The sequence below is a fragment of the Rhagoletis pomonella genome, unplaced genomic scaffold, assembly GCF_013731165.1.
Source record: "Rhagoletis pomonella isolate Grant_MI unplaced genomic scaffold, Rhpom_1.0 Rhpom_scaffold_00010, whole genome shotgun sequence".
NCBI lineage: Eukaryota > Metazoa > Arthropoda > Insecta > Diptera > Tephritidae > Rhagoletis > Rhagoletis pomonella.
Window position 1 is genome coordinate 34,467,562 of NW_023458564.1, and position 24,045 is coordinate 34,491,606.

The following is a 24,045-nucleotide window of genomic DNA, read 5'->3' on the forward strand; positions in this document are numbered from 1 at the left end:
GACTTTCTGCCGAAATCGACAATAAAATATTTTCATTTTCGTTGTTGGTGTTTCCGACAGGGTAGGAGTGTGATGTAATGTGGAACGATTTTCCGTCATCCCTTGTCAAATTTGGTTTGTAGACAAACCGGTTTCGGCGTTGTGCCATCTTCAGTGTCAATTTTCGTTCTCGAATGAACACTGAAGATGGCACAACGCCTGAAACGGAAAATCGTTCCACATTACATCACAATAAAATATTTATTTTGTTAACTTTAGTCTTTAAATTGCCACGCCCATTTCTAAGGGTTTGTCGCATTAAGCAAACAAATTTTCCCGAACAACCATTTTTACTGGATGGGTATTCTACCGGAATCCGCAATAAAATTTATGTACATTTTTGCAAAAACACATTTTTGACACCTAGCCTATATAAAGTATGTATATAACAAGGCATAATTTATAAGTCGATTATGGAGATTAGAAAAATATTGTCATAATTTTGCAATTACTACTCAGCTCTGTAAAATATAACAGAACATAGTTAAAATTAAAAAAAAAGTTAGCCTTTTTATAACTTCCTTTTAGTAGGCTATAGCTTTTCTGGCAAATTTTTTTAAGTTAATATGTATTGCTTTTTTATTTACAACCTTCCGGCAACACCGTTCGTGGAAACTACTTTTTATATACATACATACCAGTGTTGTTGCAAATATTATTCCGAAATAAAAGTCCTTTCCGCTCAACCAAATTAAACAAGTTTGGTATCAAATGAAAGAGGACTTAAAAAACTTTAAAACTGAAATGTCTAAACGAGGAAAGTCACATATTGAAAAATATTTCAATAAAAAATGTTAACTAATTACCATAGAACAAACCTTGTGTCGGTATATGAATTTTTTTAGTATTAAATTATAAAAAAATATAAATATTATTTCTGCTTAGAAGCTATTTCAGTCCTCTTTGTTTGTTTATTATCCGGAAAGGTCTTTTATCTCAGAATAATATTCGCAACAACCCTGATACATACATACATGTTTTGTAGCGAGGATTGCACTTTTTGAAGGCAAAATTAGTTTACAGCTTTTATTGCTTCTTGTAACGTTTTAAAAGTATTTATTTATAAATATACATACACAATGGGCCGGATTCTTGTTTTGTACGAATCGAAAATTTAAAATTTTTGTATAGAAAAGTAATAGCAAAATTTAAAATTTTCGATTCGTACGAAAACAGGAATACGACCCAATGTATTACATATGTATGTACATACATACATATATGTATAAATTTTTTACATTCAAAAATTATAGTTATAAGCCACTGAAAATCTATGCCTAATTTTAAGATACCGATTTGTTATTTATTTATTAGCCGTCAGCGAAGTGGCGAATCGATGATGGCTATTATTTTTGGCTTAATTATTTTTATTTATTTATTTTTAAGTACTTATTTATGTTTTTAACTTTCATTTTCTACATCATTGTAACTAGTAATTATAAATAAAATCTCGGTCGTTTTTTCATGTCATAATCACCGTTGTGCTCTTATTGTACTAATAAATCTGTCTAATAAAAGAAGTGAAAAAAAAATTAAATAAAATTTCACTGATGCTTTCACCTCGAGAATTTTTTAAGCCACAAAGTCAAATGCGGCAAACACAAACGAAAACAAATGTTCGTTTCCTTATTTGATTTTACACTAATTTGCCACTGTTTTGTTTCTGCTTTGAGTTTAATACGAATCTCAAAAGACGTTAAGCTTCGTCCTGTGTTATGCACCGACTGATTGCTGCGGAGTGCAGCAGGTGTTTTAATAAATTGAATTGAAATTCGAGGCCAATGTCGACAGCAGCGCTTGCGTTGTCTCGATTGTAGTGGGCGTTCTTATCACTTTTTCTTGTTGTTATTGTCATACTGCTGTACCAGGTTAAAAATTTACACACGCTCATGCTGTTTTCGTTGAATGTGTCCAACGATTAATTTCCGATGCAACAATCGCTGTACAAACAATCCGCTGTCGAAACTCAATTTGGTCTGTATGGGCCGGAAATGCGCAGTAAACTGAAATCAGCGCACGCTGTGTGGCGGCGTTGGAGTCTTTAATTGAGACTGCAACAGTCGGCACCCAACAAGGTAGATAGTAGAGGTACGGCCGGATGTTGTCTGCCATGTAAGTAGATATGTAACTAGCAACATGTTGGTAAAGGAATATGTGGAAAGCAACATGTTGCTATGTTGAATTATAATTATACATATAGGGTTTTTAAATAGGGGCGGCAAAGGTGAAATGGAAAATAACACGCAGTGCTTGAGATATTAATTATTTTTTCTTTAAATATGGCGATATACGTGCGACCGGTGGTCGCTGTATTTGAGGGGTTAGACGTGCGTTATACCACTTCGTAGGACCTGGGTTCGATCCCTTGTCCCAGAACATGTAAATTAAAAAAGTTTTTTCTAACAGCGGTCGCACCTCGTCTGGCAACAGTGATCGGACTTAAAAGAAAAATTTGTGTGGTAGAAACTGGAAACAAATGTGGTAGATTTAAAAAAATGTGGTAAATCTCAGGTTTTGGATCAAACTTTGTACAAAAATTTAAAAAACTCTGCAAGGTTTCACCTAAATTGCAAACATTTTAATTAGAATCTAAAAGAAAATTAATTTTAGTAAAATAAAGTGCAAGATTGAAGTTGCTAAAAATTGCGTTGTGTTTTGGCAATTTTTTTCCTTGACAGTGTAAAGCAGTTCCTTCCATATCAAGATATTTTTTGAACATACATATTTTGCAACCTTGCGGAGTGCTGCCAGCTTATCACATCACGATGGGATTGCCGAAGTCCGATCACTGGCTGGCAATGGAAAACCTTCGAGTGTATTTCTTGAAAAAGCTTTTCATGAAAACCATTTGCCTTTCTGAGGCGGCGTAAAATTGTAGGTCCTTCCATTTGTGTCTTAACGTCAAGACTTATACCATAAATTGGAAGAGAAGCTCGGCCAAGCATTTAATAAAAGTGTAAAGGCTCCGTTATGCATACTTGGCATTGCTTGAGAGTTGTCACATAAGGAATCTGTTAAATGAACTTCGCGTGTAAGCGGTTACCCAACCCACAGCATTACATACGTAGAAGTCTGTTGGTTTTTGATTTCTACGTAAAAATGGTATAGCAGTGCTTGCACTGCCAACTATGCACAACAGAGCCTTATAGCCCATGATGTTAATATTGAATAAATTACATTAATCTTTAATATTTTAATACACCTTATGTTATTTGAAGCAACTACTAAAGTGGGTCTAGAGAAATAGAGACGGACACCACACTTTTTGGCGCGAGTATGCGCCGCTTTTCTTCTCGTAGATTCTTAAAGGGCCCTTTGCATTAGTTTTTGGTGAAGGAATGAAGATCCTACTCGGCCCTACTCATTAGTTATAACTTTTTGAAGAACTATTTCTTGAAAAATAAGCCGTGTTAATAAGGTGTTGATAATTTAGCAACCAAGTTTTATTATGTAATATTTCATGTGAAATCATAATTTTGCATGTTTAAGAAGTAACACCAAACCAGCATTACACTTATAATTGAAGGTTTCGATATAAAAATTGTTAAGAAAACTATAAACTGATAACTGTTAGAACGGGCCACGACAGAATTCGTTTAATTAAATGGATTATTGTTCGCCCTGCGATTGAAATTCAACCTTTTAAATTAAGGGGAGTTGAGGTGGGCTGAGCTGAACCTAGTTGAGTTGAGTTAATTGAAGTGAATTGAGCTAAAATATCTTGAACAACATAACAGAATACAGCATTATATTACATAACTTAACACAACACAATATAACATAATATAACAATATAACATAACATAATTTAACATAACATAATGTAACATAACATAACATAATATAACATAACATAACATAACATAGAATGACATAACGTAACTTAACATAACATACCATAACTTAATAAAACATAAAATAACATAACTCAACATAACATAACTTATCATAACATAACATAACTTAACATAACACAAGCAATAAAACACAAAACAATAAAACAACACAACACAACATAACATGTCATTCTTCAGTTTTATCTTTTTCTTTTTTGGTCCCTACCCCTATCTCCATCCTTGTTTCTGCCGTTTTTTTATCTTTTCATTTTTACATTTATCTCTTCCTTGACTTTAATTCAGATCTTTATCTGTATTCTTTTCTTTATCTAAATACTAGCCGGCTTCTTCTACTCAGAAAAATAATACATTATTACACATCTAGAGGATAAGTCTTTTCGTTTGACAGTGACGGTACAAAACTGATGCCTGCGCTTATTACTATTGAATATAGTAACCCTAGGGTGGCAACCCTATTAAAATTCTCAGTAAAAGAAGATGCCGCTCCTATCGATACAGAGTATATAAGAGAAAATTTCGTCAAAATCCGTTCAGTAGCTTTCGGGATTACCGCGTTCAAAGAATCTCGACTTTCCTTTATACTATGTATAGATTCACCCACAACTTTGCTATTATATTAAGTATTTAAATTTACCTTCCCATTTGTCTCTATGTTTAGGTTTCTTTATTTTTATATTAATCTCTGCGTTTATCTCTTTCTTCTTCTACATACTCAACATTACCTTCTCCTTGTTTGAGTCTTAATCTAATCTGCTGCTTAGCATGTTTCTGTAATTCAGTATCAATATTAAAGCATACATTTAGGAGGCATTTCCAGCCCAACCATGTACATGTATGGCATTGGTATTGGTGTCACTTTTGAATTGATTTTTTCGCTTTATGTTAAGCTAATTTGAAATTTTAAAAATTGCCTACACATCAGCATCAAAATACCTTTCTAATGATATATAATTGTTTATACCTTAGAAGTATAGTTTAGCCGTAAAAGGGGGTGTAAAAGAAACATGATTAGTTATTTATATATTTGATTTAACGGCTTACTCAGCAGATATTATTGAAAATACTAATCAGTTTTGAGTTCGTTGAACATTTCTGAATAAGAATAGCTCTATCCTGGTTAATTTATCACAGTTTTAAAATATGCCTTTTTCGCGTAAAACATGGCTGCTCCGACCATTGTGTGCCGACAGAAAAACAAAAAATAACAACAAGAAAATAATGAAAACAATTCACTTCAAAACACAATAAAAATTTATGTATAAAATTAGTTTATAAACAAGCAGACATTTACAATCTTGTGTAAATAGAAACATTGACAGTTTAGTAGTGGTTCAAATGAATGGTCGCTTGATTTAAGTGGATTGTCACCCTGGTGACAAGCAATTAACAAGTTTACCATTTTGATTCCACAAGTCGTGCAACCTACCATTTCGCGGCTTTAATGCATTTCAGTTTAGTTTTTTGGGTCTTTTAAATATTTTTCATTTTAAAATTAAACGTTTTTTTCTTTTTCAGTTTTTATTTGCGTGCACTTTCTTTTAATTTTTGTGTTGTCCGTCCGATACTTCCGACCATGCCGGAAGCTTATGTGTTTAAGAAAGCATGACTGTCTGTTTATGGCACAGGGAACAGTGGTGAGTGCAAAAACTCAGACCAGCCGACGTGACTAGCCATAGTGCACGCCAAGTGTCATACCGCCTGCGTTCTATAAAAAAAAAACATTCGGACGCACACCACAAATTGGAGGAGAAGCTCTGTGTAAAACTTAGCTAAAGTGTAAACGCCAAAAAATTATTAGGGGTATTCTCCAAATCTTGCAAAGCCATTGCACGTAGCACGGATTGCATGGATTGCATAACTTGCAAACACACAACAACAAAATACAAGGGAAACAACATTCCCTTTGCAAAATAGCATAGCAAGATAAATGCGACCCTGTGCTAGTTGTTTTGTTGTTGGAATTGCTACATATCTCTCTTATTCCTCTCATCTCGCTCACTTCATTTTTTTTTGCTGTCACTTGTTATTGTATTTGATACATGATACCCATGCAGTGTTGCCAGAGAAAATTTCGTTTGGAGCTAAAACGGTCGAAAAAAAGAGCTAAAAGGAGCTAAATAATACTAATAGTGGCTAAAATGAAGAGCTATTTTTTTTTATTTGAGCATTTATTGACGTAAAGTTTTTCCACATTTTTAATAAACACAACGAATTTTATAAATTTAAGTGCTGAAAAAAGCTTTTAATAGTAATTTTATCAACGCTTAAGTCTTGGCTTTTCATTTCTACCGTGGCCGCCTGAGAGAGAGGGCCTGTTCGAGGCACGTAATAAAAGCGGCATTACTGCCGTACTGATGAAAAATGGCAACATTATTGCAACTGCCCAACTGATAATACATTGCTAGAAATTCACACAGAACGCGATACTTTAATCATTCGCGCAACACTGCGGTTGTGATTGCAACTCGAACAAGCCCAGAATACACCGTCTGAGCTTATCGGAGCTCGAATTACTGCCCGGTATAGTTTGTGTGCTCCCACGCACATTGTAGAAACTGTACAATGAAATTACAGATTTTTAATTGTAATATATTACCAAATACAACTAAAACTTTCTGGAGCTAAAAAGGTATTAGTTAATTTTGTAAAGAGCTAAAAAAGGAGCTAGGAGCTAAAGCCCAATTTCCGGAGCTAAATAGAAAAATAAAGAGCTAAATCTAGCCCCAAAATCCCAAAATGGCAACACTGTACCCATGCATGCTACCATGAACCAACTAACAAGATCACGCAATCGGAAAAGAATGAAAAAAGTAAATTTCTGAGCGTTTTTGACATCTGCCTAAAAATGAAAACAAACAAAGAAAACGAAAAAGGCGCGGTTATTGAGTGCGATTAGATTTGTATTTATTATAAAATATAAAAAGTGAAACTTGATGACAATTAGCAAAAAAAGTTCATAAAATATGGTTTTAATGATTGAGAGTGTTTTACAATCGCATATTATCGGCACCGGCCGATTTTTCAATGCCAACGTTCTGACCACAAATGTGCACCCACTTTTCACGCAAATTTACGCCTCTTGGCAAATCAAACAGACGCACAAACTTGTTCCAATCACGAAGCACTTCATATTATATCATAAATTTGTAATAAATCAAAATTTCTAATTAAAACCGCTGCAGAAAACACATAAAATCGCTAAAATATCACTACGAAGAGGTAGAAGACGATGTAAACAGAACCAAAAAACATCAAAAACGCTACGAAAACTTTTTTCTGAAAATCGATTACAAATACAACGATGGCGGATTACGTGATCTGTAGTCGTTGGTTCATGCATGCTACCACTTTGCAATAGGGTGCTCTCGTACTCTTCGAAATTTGAAATAGTATTTTAGCATCTTGCGCAAGACTTCGAGAATACCCCTAATATATTTTTATGATGCATTCCAAGAGACGGTAGTATGTGCATAGCGTAATGTTCAAAAAATTTAATTATGGTTTATAATTATTGGAATGAGAACACGTTTACATAAAACGCATATTTATTTATGCTAAAAACACAGCATAAGTACATAAATGTTTAGTGGATCCTACACAATAGATTTAATAAATAAATTTAAAATTGGTTTCAGCCAAATGCATTAACCTACAGCCAACTATTTTCAGCCAACAACAACACTTTTAATTAGTTTACGCTCAAAATTGTCAGATGCACTACGATAAGGGCTAGCGTGTGTCAAGTACATACACATGTATATACTATGTACGCAGATCAGTGTTGCCGTTTTAGGCCTTTGGTGGCCAGATTTAGCTACCACATACTTTTTTTGGCCACATAAATTTAAAATTGCCCCTAGCCCTTTGGAGAATTTATTCATACTTGGCATGAAAAAGTTGTATATGCTTTATTTGATCTCATATTTTCATTTATGTAAGATTTTTAATTTTTATAAATAATTTTTAAGCTAAGAAAGACTGATATATATATACATATATGTATAGTATGTTCTATACGTTTTTAAACCTACATACTATAAAAGTGTTAGGGCTGTCAACTTATCTATTAACGATTTAACTATAGTTCAAAATAGATAATTTTACGGCCATCAAGTTGATTGACCGTGTATGTTCTTGTGGGTGGGGTGCAATAACACCATACGCAATAAGACCATAATGGCTTTATTTCGCTTTGCGATTGGGAATAAAGCCATAATTTCGATATGGCCTTATTTCCAACTGGAAATGGAAATAAAGCCATTATGGTTTTATTGCGCTTTTTAAAGTTTTTTGTTTTGAAAACATAAAACCAGTTTTTGCGGATAAGGGTTGGGAGGGGCGGCGCGAGTGCAGTGCAGCGAGACGCGGGGGTCATGAGCGCGCGGGGGTCATGTGCACCCCGCAATATCCAATAAATCCGGAAATATTAAATAATTATTTATTTCATTTTATTAGTAATAATTTGTATCAATTTAAATAATTCAGTATCAATTTCAAACATGTGATTAACACATAGTGTTGCCAGGTATGTATTTTTAATTCAAGTGGGTGTCCAAGGCGAATGTAATAATGAATTACAACAAACACATCGTTTGGACGTTATGTTCTCTACGGCGAAAAATTCAGATTCGCCGGTAACACCGCCTTATTAATTCGCCTTGAGAGTGTCATTTTAGAATATGGCTTTATTACTCATTTGCACAAATTTGAATATGACTTTATTTCACTTCTGGATTGGAAACAAAACAAAATGGAAATAAGACCATATGGCGTTATTGCGTATGGTGTTATTGCACCCCACCGTTCTGTGGTGTGATTGTACCAGCTGCTGGTGCGACTTCAAAAATTATTTAAAAATTTGATGATTATACCAGCATGCTGGTGTCGTGAGTAGTGAAATTAGCTAAATTTTCTAAGCAAAACGTATTTTGGCGGAAATTTCTTGCACTATTGTATGAGTGTTTGTGGAAGATTAAGTTCACGATATTGCAGTTGTGAATTAAAAAAACAACAATGTTTAACAAAATGGTAGAAAAATTATGAAATTTCGGCTCTAATCATTTTGATCTTTCCTCGGCCTCATTTGTAAAGAAATAAATATTGTACCAGCATGCTGGTAAGTTATATGCTTCGAGCCTGATGGTCCTATATTTCCTGGTGTCGTATATAGTTATACAAAAAGGTTTTTGGTTGGATAAAATATTGGCTTTTTTTCAGAGTTCATTGTTTTTCTATACCATCACTTATTGAAAATGTTTGCGTTTATATGTATATGTGAGCCCTTGATTTTGAAAGTGGTATAAGTCATATTTTCCTTGTGTCGAGGAATTTAGAGTTTTACATTTTAAAGGATTATAAAATATTTTTGTATTATGGAATATGATTTTTCGATAGTAAAGTAGTGCCAACAAACAAGTATTTATTATGATTGTGAAATTTATAACCATTTTTAAAAGGAAATGTGGTTTTGAAAGGTTGAAATGACTTATACCACTTTCAAAATTAACTGCATCACTTTATGAATGACTCAAGGAAACATTTTTATTAGTAATTAACATTTTATTCATTTTATTCATTTCAAGTAAATCAAACAAAGTAAATTATTCATTAGTGTTTAGGGAAATAAAGTGTTTGTGAAAAATTTGTGGGATATAGGGTAGTAAATCCATCATATCTTTACGTTTTTCTTCTGTTATTGGTCTGATGGTTGTGTATAATGGAAGCAAATCAATATTTTCGTATATTCGAGGTCTTCCTCTTTTAGGTGAGAGGTCTAATACTTTGAATTCGGAATTGTCATCCAAGGAAGTTTTATAAAACATCTTATATAGAGCATTTTTTAGAAATCTGATCCGTTGTATTTTTAGCCAAGATACAGCTTCTCCATTGGTGTTTTTCTTTCTATTATTCGTTGATTCCTTTAGTTGTTGTGTCGAAATGAAATCTTTCTGAGCCATTCGTACTACCAAAAATGGGTTTTTCTTTTTACATACTTCTATTAAATTATAATAATGCTCAGGTATGTATAAATAATTCGATTTTCTTATTTTAGTTTCTATCAAACCAAAATCGCGATCATTTGGCAAAAAAGAATGGCCGGGTACCATAAATTTATGATCAATTGTTTCAACATTATTATCAGATGACTGAACAAATTTTAACCAAATTAAAGCTGTGTTAATGTTACGATTTTGTCCTGAGCAGGTATCACTGTAAGCTATGACGTGCTTTTGACTAGTAATGTCCCGAATCTTGTCTTGAGGCGATTGTTTCATCCCATGTATACATTTTAGCATTTTCATTGTGGAAATTATGAAACCCTAAATTGTATACATACATGTTGCGCTTATAATAAGCTACCGAAACAGAAAGTTTTGGATAAGCAAGTGCTTTCTGTAGATCAAATGTGAATCCGTAATATTCACTCGGGTTATCTTTTGCTTTTTGCATGTCATCTCTTAAACTTTTTCTAGCCTGTTCGGCACTGTTAAGATGTGAATCATGAATTTCCATAAGATGCAACTTCTGTCTTCATTACTGGATGCTTCAATTTTAGTTTTAGCGAATCACACTTTTGGCACGTGTCTTTACGAGGAGTATGAAAATTAAGGTTGAACTCCGTATTGAAGATTTTCCTGTAAGTCCACTCCTTAACACGTGATGTATTATTTTCATCACATTTTTTCACATACAGCTCATACATTTTTCGAATATCTAAGTCAGAACTTAGATACTTTCGACCTGAAGTGTGATGTGATCTCGTGTAATGACTCTCACATGCTGGAAAACTCAGAATATGTTCTCGTACCACTTTAATTTTTTCTTCATCTGTTTTTCTAGATGAACCAGCCATTTTGCCACGACCATCCGTTCCAGGTGTTTTAACATTTAGGACACGGCTTAATCTTCCGTTAGATATTTTAAAAGTATCCAAAAAAAAAAGTTTTGCAAACAGAAACTTCTGAATTCCGTACATTTAGATGAAACTTAAAACTACACTTTCTCATATATCCTTCGTAATTTCTGGGTCGTCTTTGCTTTATTGATTGTTTTCGAACCAAACCATAGACAAACAAATTCTGTTTTTCGAAACTTGCTAATTTCCAAAAACAATCAAAATTAGCTTTCCTGTCTTCATATCCGATTCCATTTAAACATTTTTTGGAACAAAGGCAATCTTTATTTTCGAAAAGTTTACCACTCACATGCTTAGACTCTTTTGTTTCATATTCCTCTCCACTATTTCTCTTCATTTTTCTTATATTTTGTGCATAATTACGTGGATTTCGTGTCCTCTTTCTTGATTTCAAGTTGCTTTCTTCCATTTGTAAGGGTTCGGAATTCACTTCTAAAGTATGAACTGATTCATCTGAAGACGATATTAGTCTTATTCGTTTCCATTTCTTGGGAGCATTACTTATACTTCTTCGCCGTATAATGTCTACAATTAACTATAAATAGTACGTTTTTACATTAAAAGGATTACTTGATCATACCTGAACCGCTATCTGAAGACATGACAAAATTACTAATAATTATTTTGCCAAACTTTGTGAACAGACTGACTTATACCACTATCAAAAGAAACAGTAACCGTATTTTGTTTACCAACCAAAAAATAATGACATTTGATCGAGTTAATTTTCATGGCATACTGCTAATCTCTTCAGATTATGTTATTTTTATTAGAATTTGATATGAAATAGCTGATAAAGTCGATTTTTAAAATTTTTGACTTATACCACTTTCAAAATCAAGGGCTCATATGTGTTTGTCTCACGAGGTCATTTGAAGGCCACATCTTAAAAATACCGATAGCTTTCCACCATTTTTGAGCAGAACCGTTTTACGTGGAATGACCCATATATACATTAGGGTGGGTCACAAAAAATCAAGTATTTTTTTTTTTATCCCACACACGAAAACTAGTTCCTAGGTACCTCTAGAAAGTATTTACCAAATCTTAATATTAACGGGAAGATTATGCTCATCATAGTTTTCCATTTTCAATTTAGTCTCATATAAAAATGGTCATATCTTATCACCCTAGATCGTTAAACCAGTTGCATCGTCAATATTTATAGGAAATTGAATGCTCTACAAAACGGTCTCGTATACTCTTTTCATTAATCTAACCATTTAAAAGATATTCAAGGTCAAAGATTGAAGTATTTTAAGGAAAATAACTTTTTGTTTTGAATTTTGTAACTTACTAAAAAATAATTATTGTCAAGTGAGTTTCAATTATTTCTATAGGGAATTAAACGCTCTACAAAAAAAATCTCATGTAGTTAATCGATTAATCTAGCCATTTAGAAGATATTCGCAGTAGAACTCCAACGCCGCCTGATTTTAATAGTTTTTTAATGAATATTTCCTATTTATCCATTTAGTTTATGATTTTGACATCATAAATCTATTTCAGAAAACGAAGGTTTTTATTTAAGAAATATCATCAAACATAGCAGAAAAAAAAATTCTATTTCGCCATATGAAATTTTATAATTCAATACAGTATTTATACAAAAATATATTTTTTCTTTTAGTTTAAGTTATAAAAATTGACTTGATTAAAAATTGAGTTGATACAAATTTATAAACTCAAATTCTCATGAATATTATCAAAATTCATAAACTGAATTGATAAATTTAAAATAATTATTGAAAAACTATTAAAATCAGGCAGTGGGATTTTACTGCGATTATCTTTTAAATGGTTAGAGTAATGGATTAGCTACATGCGTTTTTTTTTTGCAGAGCGTTTAATTTCCTATAGAAATAATTGAAACTCATTTGACAATAATTATTTTTTAGTAAGTTACAAAATTAAAACAAAAAGTTATTTTCCTTAAAATACTTCAATCTTTGACCTTGAATATCTTTTTAATGGTTAGTTTAATGAAAAGAGTATACGAAACCGTTTTTGTAGAGCGTTGAATTTCCTATAAATATTGACCATGAAACTGGTTTAACGATCTATTGGTGATAAGAATGACCATTTTTATATGAGACTAAATTGAAAATGGGAAACTATGATGAGCATAATCTTCCCGTTAATATTAAGAGCTCAGATTTGGTAAGTACTTTCTAGAGGTATCTAGGAACTAGTTTTCGTATGTCGGATGCAAAAAAAATAATTTCGATTTTTTTTGACCCACCCTAATATACATATATATACGTATATGTATATTTTCTTACAGAAACCTTTTGGAGGGATTGATGTAAGTAAGTTGGAACTACAAAATCAACGGAAACGAAATTTTTTTGTAACCAAAGCAAGTGATATTATAGGAAAGGCATGCATTTTGCCAGCAGTGCTTAAGCCAATATCTTAAATCCATATATATTTTTTTTACTCACCGTTAGTGCGATACCCACTGTCGCGGAGAAGGAACCCAAACGAAATTCACCCGTATTGTACTTTACTAGGAAAGAAGTTTTACCAACGCCGGAGTCGCCAAGTAATATTGTCTGCAAATACAACAAAGTTTAAATGCTACATGAAATTCAACAAAGTTGGGATTAGTGCATTGAAATTCCAATTTACAGTACTAGCTAGTGATAGTCCACAATTTTTCATTACTACTGTTGAGGTTTAGCGGGGAATTGCAAAACAGCAGCCTCACTATACAAAAGTGATGAGGAAATAAAAAAATATTCCACTAAAATTAACCAGCGAATAGTGAAAAAAATGGTTTCAGCTTGGTAAAACATTTTTTCTTCACTAAAATTGATAATGCAAAAAAAAAAACAGCATTAATGTGAGTGAAACACAGAAACTTTTCACTAACAGCCGATTTCACGAAAGCAATTTAAGTGAAAAATGATTTTAATTTTTTTCAATTTTATATTGAAATTGACAGAAAGTAAAAAATCATTTGCAACTTAAATTACTGGTGAAACCGGTTGTAAATTGAAAGATTGAGTGAAAAGTTTATCGCTTAGTAATATTTTTTGCTGCAGTATTTATTTTGCGTTACCAATACTCATTTCAAATATGAGCCAATTCAGAAGGTTTTTATTAAATAATAACTGGATTCCAGGGCCAAACGTTGTATTGTTTATAATGAACACAACAAGAAAATAATTAACCAAATCTGTCAAGTCGATCTCAAGTGATGATGTTACATAAAAATATTTTTACTTGTAACTGATGTAGTGACTGTTCAAATGTTAACCTATTTGAGTGTAGTGCAAATTTGTTCACCACCACTAAAATTATTTATAGTTGGTGGATGGTTACGCGCGCAGAAGTCCACGCAAAGCTCGCCATATAGTTCAAAGCTTCGTTATTACTTCATTTTTCACTTATCATTTCAGGATTATAGAATTAAAAGTAATTTAAAAAGTATAATATGCATATTTTACAAGTTCACACACAACTGTGTGCGTTCGCAAAGCATTCGAGCAAAGGAATACAAATGGCATTCTTTGCCTTTGTGAAGGTTCACGTTCACGCTCGCAATGAACTGCATAGCGAGATTAAGTAGGAAAAGCTTTTGACTTCCATTCACTTGGGAGTGGCCAGAAGTTATTCTTGTGCGTATGATTCAAATCGCAACTCACTACGTCCGGATATTTATGCCTCGGATGAGACCCTCTTCTTTTGGTGACGACCACGGGAAACGTATAAAGAAGTATTATTTGAGGGCACGCACATGGAATATCCAGACCCTTAATGGGGAAGGTGTCTCTGCCGGCTGGTTGATGTACTCGGGAAGATTAAAGCTTCATCGCCATTCAAGAAATGTAAGGCAAACGTGCAGCCTTGCGACGTGTAAAAAATTCGGTGTTGCATTTGTGGTGGGAGCGAGACTCCGTCGCCGAGAGTTGTCGCTCACCCCGGTGGACGAATGTTTAGGCACACTCCGCATGTGCGCAGAGCTTGAAATGCTGGCCGACAGGAAAAACGCCCGAAAATTTTACCACAGAGTTAGGCGACTTACTAAAGGTTTCAAGACAAGGGCAAACTCTTGTAAGAACAACCATGGCAACCTAGTGGCAGATATTCAGAAGGATCTTAAACTATAAAGGCAACACTTTTCCACCGTATTGAATGGGAACAAAATTGAAAGTAGTGGAGAAGACGAACCCGAGCGAACGCGGCTGAAAAACAACAAGGCTTCTGGAGCTGTCGGCCTGCCAGCCGAGTTATTCAAGTACGGCTGCGAAAAGCTAAGGGGGTGCATGCATCAAATCTTATGCTAAATATGGTCAGATGAACGCATCTAATCCACAAGAAAAGCGACCCGCAATACGCGCAAACTACCGCGGGATCAGCATTCTAACCATACGTTACAAGTTCTTATCGAGTGTATTGTGCGAAAGACTGAAGCCCACCGTCAACGAACTGACGGGGCATTAGATCTGGAAAATCCACCCTAGATCAGGTATTCACAATACGCCTAATCTGGGAAAAGACCCGCGAGAATAGGATCGACACTCCATATATTTGTCGATTTCAGAGCCGCTTTCAACAGCACGAAATGGAAGCGACGGGCGTGCCTTTTTGAACTCGACCAAACTAGCTTAAAAAGCAACAGAACAAAACAAGAAGAGGAAGAATAGAGTCGGGTACAAAAATAAAGCGAAAGTATCTCAGGTTACCAAACCTAAGCTAGTTAAGGAATGCAAAATTGAACCCGCTTAGTGCCTCAGTCAACTACCTTCTCTCTGATCCAGATTGGCGGACATAGAAACATTGAAGGCAATAAGAAGGCTGATGAACTGGGAAGGTGGAGCCTTTTGGTATGAATCCGAAGCGGTGACACTGGATTGTTCTCTTTGGAGTAACCCAAAAAGAAATTTCTCTGCATTTGCTTGGACTGGAGAGAAACAGGGGGTCAGATATACAGACGTGCAAAATTTCAAGAGTATTCTCACTGACCAAAAACAGGTCGAAGGCCTTGGATCTGCTTAATACATCAAGAAAAGCAGTGTTCAGAAAAGTGGCAACCATTACGGGGCACTGGCCATGAGGCAAATCTTCGACAAGAACAGGACTATTTTATAGTTAATATACATTTTCGCAGCTGTCAGCTAGAAGATATGGAAGAAAGTTTCCAGTATTTCCTGTGTGAATGTCCATGTCATTCGAATAATAGTTATAAAACACTAAGAAGATACTTAGTAATACAACTAAAAGCAAAGATAGACGGCAGCGTTGATCCAGATTAACTCGTTAATTCGGAATTATGTCGGGAACTAACTGCATCTGATTAAGTCCTAGAGTTAATTCCCAAACTTAACTCGGATCAAGGAAATATTCGATGACAATAATGACCAAAACTCAGAGAGCGTAGAATGTAGCAAGGATGATAAATGAGTCTTTTAATTTTGTACCAAATGACCAAAAATAATGTACTAAATAAACCGAAAATGTACCAGCATTAAAAAGATCATACACATAAATTAGAAAAATTCTCTATATAAAAGTTGTCCAAAATATTTACTTTATTTTTAGTTAATTTACTATTAATCTCCAGATTTTTTTATTTTATGTATTGTGTGTCAACTATGATTGCCGTATTCAATTCTCCAAAATAAATAAAAATGCTGAAATGTTTTTAGCAGAATTAGGCAGTTGATAGTGGAAAAGAAAATGGGTTAGTTTTAAAGGCACATAGCTACATATATTTACTTATTTTTTTTTTTGAAACAAAGATGGGTATTTGGAGGAGTTCCTTTTATTTTTGAATGCATTATGATGTGGTATCAATTGTGAGAAAAATACATATTCATTCATATGTTAAAAGTGTTTTTCCTATCCAAAAGTATTCAATAGTAAACAATGCCAAACCGGGGACAATGCTCCAACCGGATAATAAATTATCAAATATATCACCTATTAAAACTGGGAAAATGATCAGCTGTTTCAAAAATTGCAAATTGTCTATATATTTTGTTTCTTTGATAGCGATGCTCAGAATTTTTTCTGATGCATACTTTTATCTGGAGAATACGAAAACACTCCCAGACCCGTTCAAGATCAAAAGATATTTACGAATAGTGACCAGTTTTTGCAAGTTTTTACTGGAAGTGCATTCAATAACCCAAAAATTTTCAAGAAGATGATTTCTAAAGCTTAACACCCCGATAGAGCTGCAAATTGTTACAAGTAAAAAATCAGTCATGTGTCTATTTCCAATGTAAACAAAGTGTTTAGAGGAAGATTTGATAAAAAGATGCCTAAAATGAAAATATGGATGCATAATTTTAATCTAAGATAGATTTTTTGATTTTTGGTAAATATTCCCAACCAAAAGCAAAATTAATTACGCGGCAAACCTTAAACATCAGATAGCCAAAATGGCGTAAATTGCACGGTTTTGCTAGTTTTGCGTTCAATAACTTTTTATGATAATTTTCTCTACATCTCAATTTCACTCTCTATGTTTCTGTAAGTTTTTACTGTAAATGTTTATGAGTAGGCCTATTATCACAGCAACTTTTTGTTGATTTTAGCAAACATTTTATTTTTAATAAACACGACGTATTCAATTCTACGAGGTAGAACAATATGCCTATATTTTCATCCACAAAAATGCTAATTCCAAGTATACACAGTGTGGTGCAGTGCCGCATTTTGATAAAATTGTATCAAAAATGTCAATGTAGTACCAATGTACTTTTGACTTCCAAAATGTACCAAAACAGTACAATTGTACCATCAATTTCATCACTGGCATGGAGTCGAAAACGTCGATAACGATGTTAACCGATGATTAGTGTCAACTAGGCTTTGAGCAACCGGCCCTAAATTTTATTAAAATCTGAGTTAGTATGGTGACTGCATTAAAATTGAAAGGTATATGTCCATGCTAGATTTGCTCATTCTCTGTATTCTACGCTCTCTGAGTTTTGGTCAGTGTTGTCATCGATAATTCCCTTGACCCGAGTTAAGTTTGGGAATTAACTCTAGGACTTAATCCGGATCAACTGCTGTTAATTCCCGAGATAATTTCGAATAAACGAATTGATCCGCATCAACGCTGCCTTCTGTCTATGCTTTAAGAACAGGTTCGATCCCCGGTTGGAGCGATTGCCAACAAATTTTGTTTTTATTGTTACTTAAATTTTTTTTCTTAATTCTATTTGATTTATATATTTAACTTTATTTTATTTTATTTTGGTTTGTTTTATTTTATCTTCGTTTGTTTTATTTTATTTCACATTTTTTATTTTATTATTAGTTAATTAAAATTTTAAGAGTCTAATTTTACTAAAAAAGTCAAAAACGACTAGCTAAAAACAACTTAAAAAATATATAGAAGTTATAATTGAATAAATAAAAAAAATTAAATGAATATTCTACTGGCCATGGTATTCGAACCTACGACCTCGCGGCTCGTAAATCCGCATTACTGCCGTATATCAAGGCACAATTTTGATAAGATCAATTGGGGCGTTAATCCGGATCAACGTTGCCGTCTGCCTATGCTTTAAGAGACCTATCAGAAGCTACCATAAGTGAAGTGGGCAAATGCATCAGATAATCAAAATGGTTTGAACAAGAAACACAGCATTTATATAGCAAAATATTTCCCGCGAGGAGTACCTCAGAATGACACAAAAACAAAGTATTTGTATGGTAGCCTGCTTCTATGCAGTAGAAGAGTACAAAAAAAGCACCATAAAGCCCAGAGAAGTTTCACTTCAAAAATCGACTACGGAGCCAGTACAAGCAACAAAAAGTAAGATCATGATACAACAATGTAGATCAAATACAGTGACCCTTGAACATTTTTTGCCTTGGTATAACTGCTAAAGTGTGTGAAAGCGACGATTTACATAGTTTGATCATTTCGTAGGCAAAGAAATTCTACGTAAACTCAATTCGAATAAAACTTACCTTGTGATTGACTGTGTCATCGAACGGCTGTTGTTGCGGTTGATTATACATGCCCACTTCATCGTAGCGATAGGAACGCCAACCATCCTCATATTCGTCTTCGTAAGCGTCATCATGAAAGACTGCATCTTCAAGTGCATACATCTGCAAAGCTTTCACCGGTGGACGATAGCCAGGATAACCAGTACTGCATGCCTTGCCGCTACTACCGCCTATACTGGAACCGAGACCACTGCTGCCGCCACCGCTGCCACTGAAGTCCACACGATGGCGTACAGTCTCCTCCAAACGACGTTGGGTTGTTTCGGGATCTTCGAAGACGTCGTCGCTCATACTGCTAGCATCATCGGGTATATATGACATATTTAATTAGCCAGCTATTAAAACTCGTTTTATGTGTATAGGCGAGTCTTTGTAGTGAAACAAGTATACAGCGAAGTGATAGTAGTGCGAGTATATTTTTTTGGCGGGGGAAGCCGGGATACGCATTACATGAATATTACTTATTTAGTTTGTTATTTTGGTTTTGAAATTTCGTATATTTATTTATTAATTTTTAACGACTTGTTTTCACAACTGTTGGTGGGAGACTATTTAATTTCTAACGGGATTTTACACTTTTAGTTTGAGCAACAGGTTTTCATAACAACAATACAAACAGCGTTTGGTGCAATTTTGAAAGCACTGTAGTAGCTTGTTAGTGCGAATAAAAGCTATGAAATTAAATTCGTATTTAATAAAGCTCTTAAAACTTCGGAGGCTCGAGCTTTGAATGTTGGATAACGCCAAAACCGATTTATACACAAATATAATACTAGTGCAGCGCAAACAACTGTTCTTTCTATTCTAAACAAATATGTATGCATGTATAAACGCACAGCTGTTCACTAACAGTATTGAATGCTGTAATGTTGATGTTAATGCCAATTGAGCAATGGGGGTTGTTTACTGCCAGCTGTCACTGTTATCTAAATCACAATTGCTATTTGGTGTGCGGTCTGTCTCCTTTGCGCTTTTTTTCGTTAGTATCCGCTTTGCCACCACTGCGCTACCGGTTTTATGCTTATTTCTCAATTTTATTTACCAAATTGTGTATCTCAAAATCGTTTACATATGTATGTAGTTTGGGTGTACGGAAATTTGCATGTGCTATTGCCAATCAATATCTTATGACCATATGCTAAGTTATGACGCTCGATGGTCCCGGTTAGTTGATTGTCGGTTTGCTGCTCTGGTACCAGTAGGATAACGAAAAAAAACGGCGGTGGTGTATTGCTTTTAACCGAATGTTGTTACCAGTTTTGTAAATATAAATATTTCTTTTTTTTCAATTGAATATAAATATTTTGTACGAATTACTTTGACGAGCTTATGATTTACTAACTTTTAATTATGTACTTACAAACTTTAGTTTGCTGACATTCTGTCACAATTTTCGCCGACAATGCTCGAGTAATATTAATGCAAAAGGGTCTGCTACTGATATTTTTTTGAGTGAGTAAGTTCACGTGCACGTAAGTTCTTCGTTGCTTTTTTATATGTACGTACACTCACGCTTATGCATTCATATGTATTAAATCTTCTTTGATATACTTAGGATTTATATATTTTGTATTTAAACATATTTGTTGCTATTGTTTATTGGCTTATTTTTAATGTACTCGTAAACTACACGTTAAATTCCCTAATTTTGTATTATAGCTTTTTGCTTAAGTTAATGTTTTTTATGCTTGTATTGTATATAAATTCTTCTATTTTGTAAATTTTACTATAATTTTATATGCTTTTTCAATATTTTTTCATGTAACCTTTATGCACAAATTAAAATTTTTTTTATATTCCTTTCATTCCGTAGAATTGTACGAGTATTTTCACACTCATTTAGTTATTTTTTACCTCTTAAATTTTTTTGCAGGATATTTCAAACGACATCAATCTGCTGAATTTGGTGTTATAAGGAGTTATTTAGTTTTGATCATTCAACAATTTTTTATTAAGTGTGTGCAGTCTGTTTGTTTATTACCTATTAAAGTTTTATTCACTGGCGACCCGCGGGTAAAAATAACATAACTTTTTGTTTCTATGTATTATGTAGGTATAATAAGTGTTATATTTTCCATTACATTCGGAACTTTGTTTTTTGTATTAGGAGAAACGTTATTCTTTCGAAATTTTCTTACTTAAATTCTTAACTAAAATTTATATATTTTTGCTGATATTTCGATTTTTTTATTTGCTAATAAATTGGTGTTTTGTTTACTTCTAAAGCACTGTAATAACTACTAAACTAAGGGTAGCTATAACATCTCGGTTATTTGCATCTTGTTCTCAACTCTTACATACAAACATTTTACATTTGAACATTCATACGTTGTTTTATCTTAAATGCTATATATGATTTAGTTGTCGATGGACTTCCTTCTTGGCATAAGTCGGACATGAAGCCGTGTAATCACTGTTTGACCTCACAGACTCTCTTTAAAGCTTTGCTGGTATATATTTATTAGTTATTAACATTAAGTATTTTTTATTAGTGTACACACTCGCACTATAGGTTTATATGTTACTCATCCGCCCCGTTCTACTTTTTTTCTGTTCAATTGATATCAATCTCAGTTCCACTTATTTGTATTCTCTTTTGTTATTATCACAGTTATAATGGGAGGAGAGGCGATTTTATGCATCCACTCTTTGTTTGATTGATCTTTCAAAGAATACTACGTTTTTTTCTTTCAATACTCCGACTGCTACTTTTCCATTGTTGGCAGTACATTTCGGCAACGGCGACTTCCAATCTCTGTGACGACACAGCAAACTTGCACCGCGTCCGCTGCATCGTTTGTGGCTCTAAGTGCAATGCCTACCATTAAGTTTGACTCACTTTCAATTCGTTTAGGGTTTTTTTTTTCTCCACCCGCGCAATATATTTATTTGTTTGTATGTGTGTATGTCGTTTGCAAGTTCACGTTCCACTTTCAAGTCAACCCATAACTTTAACTACACCAACGCAGTCATTGAGTGTATCAGGCTAATATATTTTTATTAGCTTATTCATTTTCGATTTTTCCGTTTGCATTTATTTATATAAAAGTAGTTTTGGCTTTTGAACTAAACTTGTAACACACTTTATTTCGCCAAACTATATATTTTTTTGCGTGGTAATTTTCTTCTTTACATATTTTTTATTCCTTTCGTTTTTCGCTCAAAATTTTCTTTGCCGACGTCGCGTTGCTCAAATGTGTACTGGCATTTCAATGTGAAAAATTTGGTCGTAAAGCCTCTAACTTGCTATCAGTAGTGACGTTTATGTATAAACCAAAGAACATACGAGTATTTACGCGGAACAGAAAAACAATGACACCAACGCAGAGGACGACGGGATACGAGTAGTCGTCATTCGTTCAACCTATGTACTATCAGCGCACGATTTGTGTTTATCGTATTTGCCAAAGTGTCAAACTAGAGCCGCTCTCAATACTATGATACTACATACAGCATACATTCTTCAAAAATGTAGTAACTCTAGATTTGCCGTTTTCCAGAAAACAGGAACAAAAATTTCTTGTCTCCTGCTAACAAATTTTGCTTCATTCAACTTTTACTGAAAGGTAAACATACGGTCTATGAAAATTTTTGGAGCATAACATTAAAAATTACAAATTTCAGAATAATACATTTTTGAACAACGTGTGGGATATGTAAGCAGCCCTGTATGCATATTTGCTAAATATATGTACACATGTCTGTATGTAAATACAGATTTTTCTGCTTCAAATAATTCTCCCAGTAGTAAATTATTTCATAAAAGAAAAAAAAAATTTTGAAGACGTACACAAATTACATTAAGTTAAGCAGTTCCTGTTTCTACGATTTATACAACGCATCGATTTGGCTCATGGAGCAGACACTCAGTACCCGTTATCTGGTTCTTTTCGTACCTTTATCAAATATTTGGTAATACTCTTTTCTTACCCTGGGGGAAAATCTCTAGTTCTGAACTGCTGCGCTTCTAGTACATTTAGATCCAGTACTGGTTCGCAATAAATCTCTTTAGAATGCAAACAACTGGCGAATTTAACATGGCGATGGCCACCGCTGGATCCCTCTTTCGATAGTTCCGAACTAGTAATAAATTGTATAGTTCCGAGCCAGTTCTAAAACGACAGACGATAGAAAAATGTATCATGATTTTTCAATCTTTTTGGTTCTTCCGTGTGTGCGTTTTAAAATCGTTTTCAAAGAAATGTGTTTTCAGTTTGAAATTAAATTTGTTTGAAGGATTGTAAAAAATGTACGTTTTCATACCTTTCGTTGTAACTGAGTTTGCAGAGGTGCTTGCTTATATTGGTTAGATTTCAGAATATCCCAAGATGTTAAAATGTTAACACAAATGTTTGTTTTGTTTTACCAAGCTATGAAAAAGCACCTGCGAAGTGCAGAATGGAAGCGTATTCCCTTTTTCGATAGTTCCGAATTAGTTCTAAATTCGACAGATAAGATCTAGTTTGTTCTGCATTCCTTTTTCTATAGTTTCGAACCAGTTCTAAATTCGTCACCTTAGATATAGATTTCTAATGGAAAAAGTGAAATAAAATTGTTTTTTAAAAGTACCATATTTCGCTGATTTTGGACTGGTGGGGATCTAGTTACTATCGGACTGGCTCGCTTCTGGCGATAAAGATTTAGTACGGAACTAGAAATTGGATTCACTAGTCCCCGGTTTCCCTGCAGGGTAGTTTCATCCCATCGTAAGCACTAAAATTTGCTGGTGTATACTTATAATTACATACATACAGACATACAAACATAAATTTATTCGTGGTAACATCGCTCTTACACGATATGTATTTGCATATGTAAATGCTACTTTTTTGTATCTAAATACTCGTATGCACAATATATTAGAACGTATCAGAAAAGAAGCATTTACACATGATACCAAAAACAAGGTAGTTCCATTGTCACTTTTTCGTCGCCATATTAACAACCTGACAATTAAGCAGATTTGTGACATTTCGTGCTACCATACCCAATATCTAAAATCCTTCAAATTTTCTTATTAATTTTTTGTGAATTAAAAATCTTTGTTCCCAAGCATAGTATTTTATTCCTATTTCACGTGAAAAGCTGTTAAATTGCAAATAAAATTTCTTTCTGTGAAATAAGTGTGAAATTCCACAACATTTCCTCAGCAAAGTAGTATTCTGTTCACCCTGTGAAAAAGCTTGCAACATTTTTGCAAAATGACTCTAGCAACACAATTTTCATGACATTTTTAAATACACATGTACATTAAAG

General features: G+C 33.7%; 1 protein-coding gene across 1 annotated transcript; it reads right to left on the reverse strand.

The window, feature by feature from the left end:
* Positions 1 to 494: 494 nt before the first annotated feature.
* On the reverse strand, positions 495 to 22,084 carry LOC118746358. The gene is made up of 4 exons (XM_036480213.1): positions 18,748 to 22,084; positions 13,257 to 13,367; positions 11,102 to 11,347; positions 495 to 500 (listed from the first exon to the last, which is right to left on the reverse strand). The coding sequence occupies exons 1-4, from the start codon at positions 19,108 to 19,110 to the stop codon at positions 495 to 497; spliced, it is 726 nt and encodes a 241-aa protein (XP_036336106.1). The 5' UTR covers positions 19,111 to 22,084.
* Positions 22,085 to 24,045: the final 1,961 nt, after the last annotated feature.

Excerpts from the sequence above, each read along its gene's own strand:
- LOC118746358 (XM_036480213.1), bottom strand. The coding sequence starts at position 19,110 with ATGTCATATATACCCGATGATGCTAGCAGTATGAGCGACGACGTCTTC. Across the intron at positions 13,368-18,747 it reads ATGACACAGTCAATCACAAG|ACAATATTACTTGGCGACTC; the intron begins GTAAGTTTTATT and ends TTGTATTTGCAG. Across the intron at positions 11,348-13,256 it reads CAGTGGGTATCGCACTAACG|TTAATTGTAGACATTATACG; the intron begins GTGAGTAAAAAA and ends TACTATTTATAG.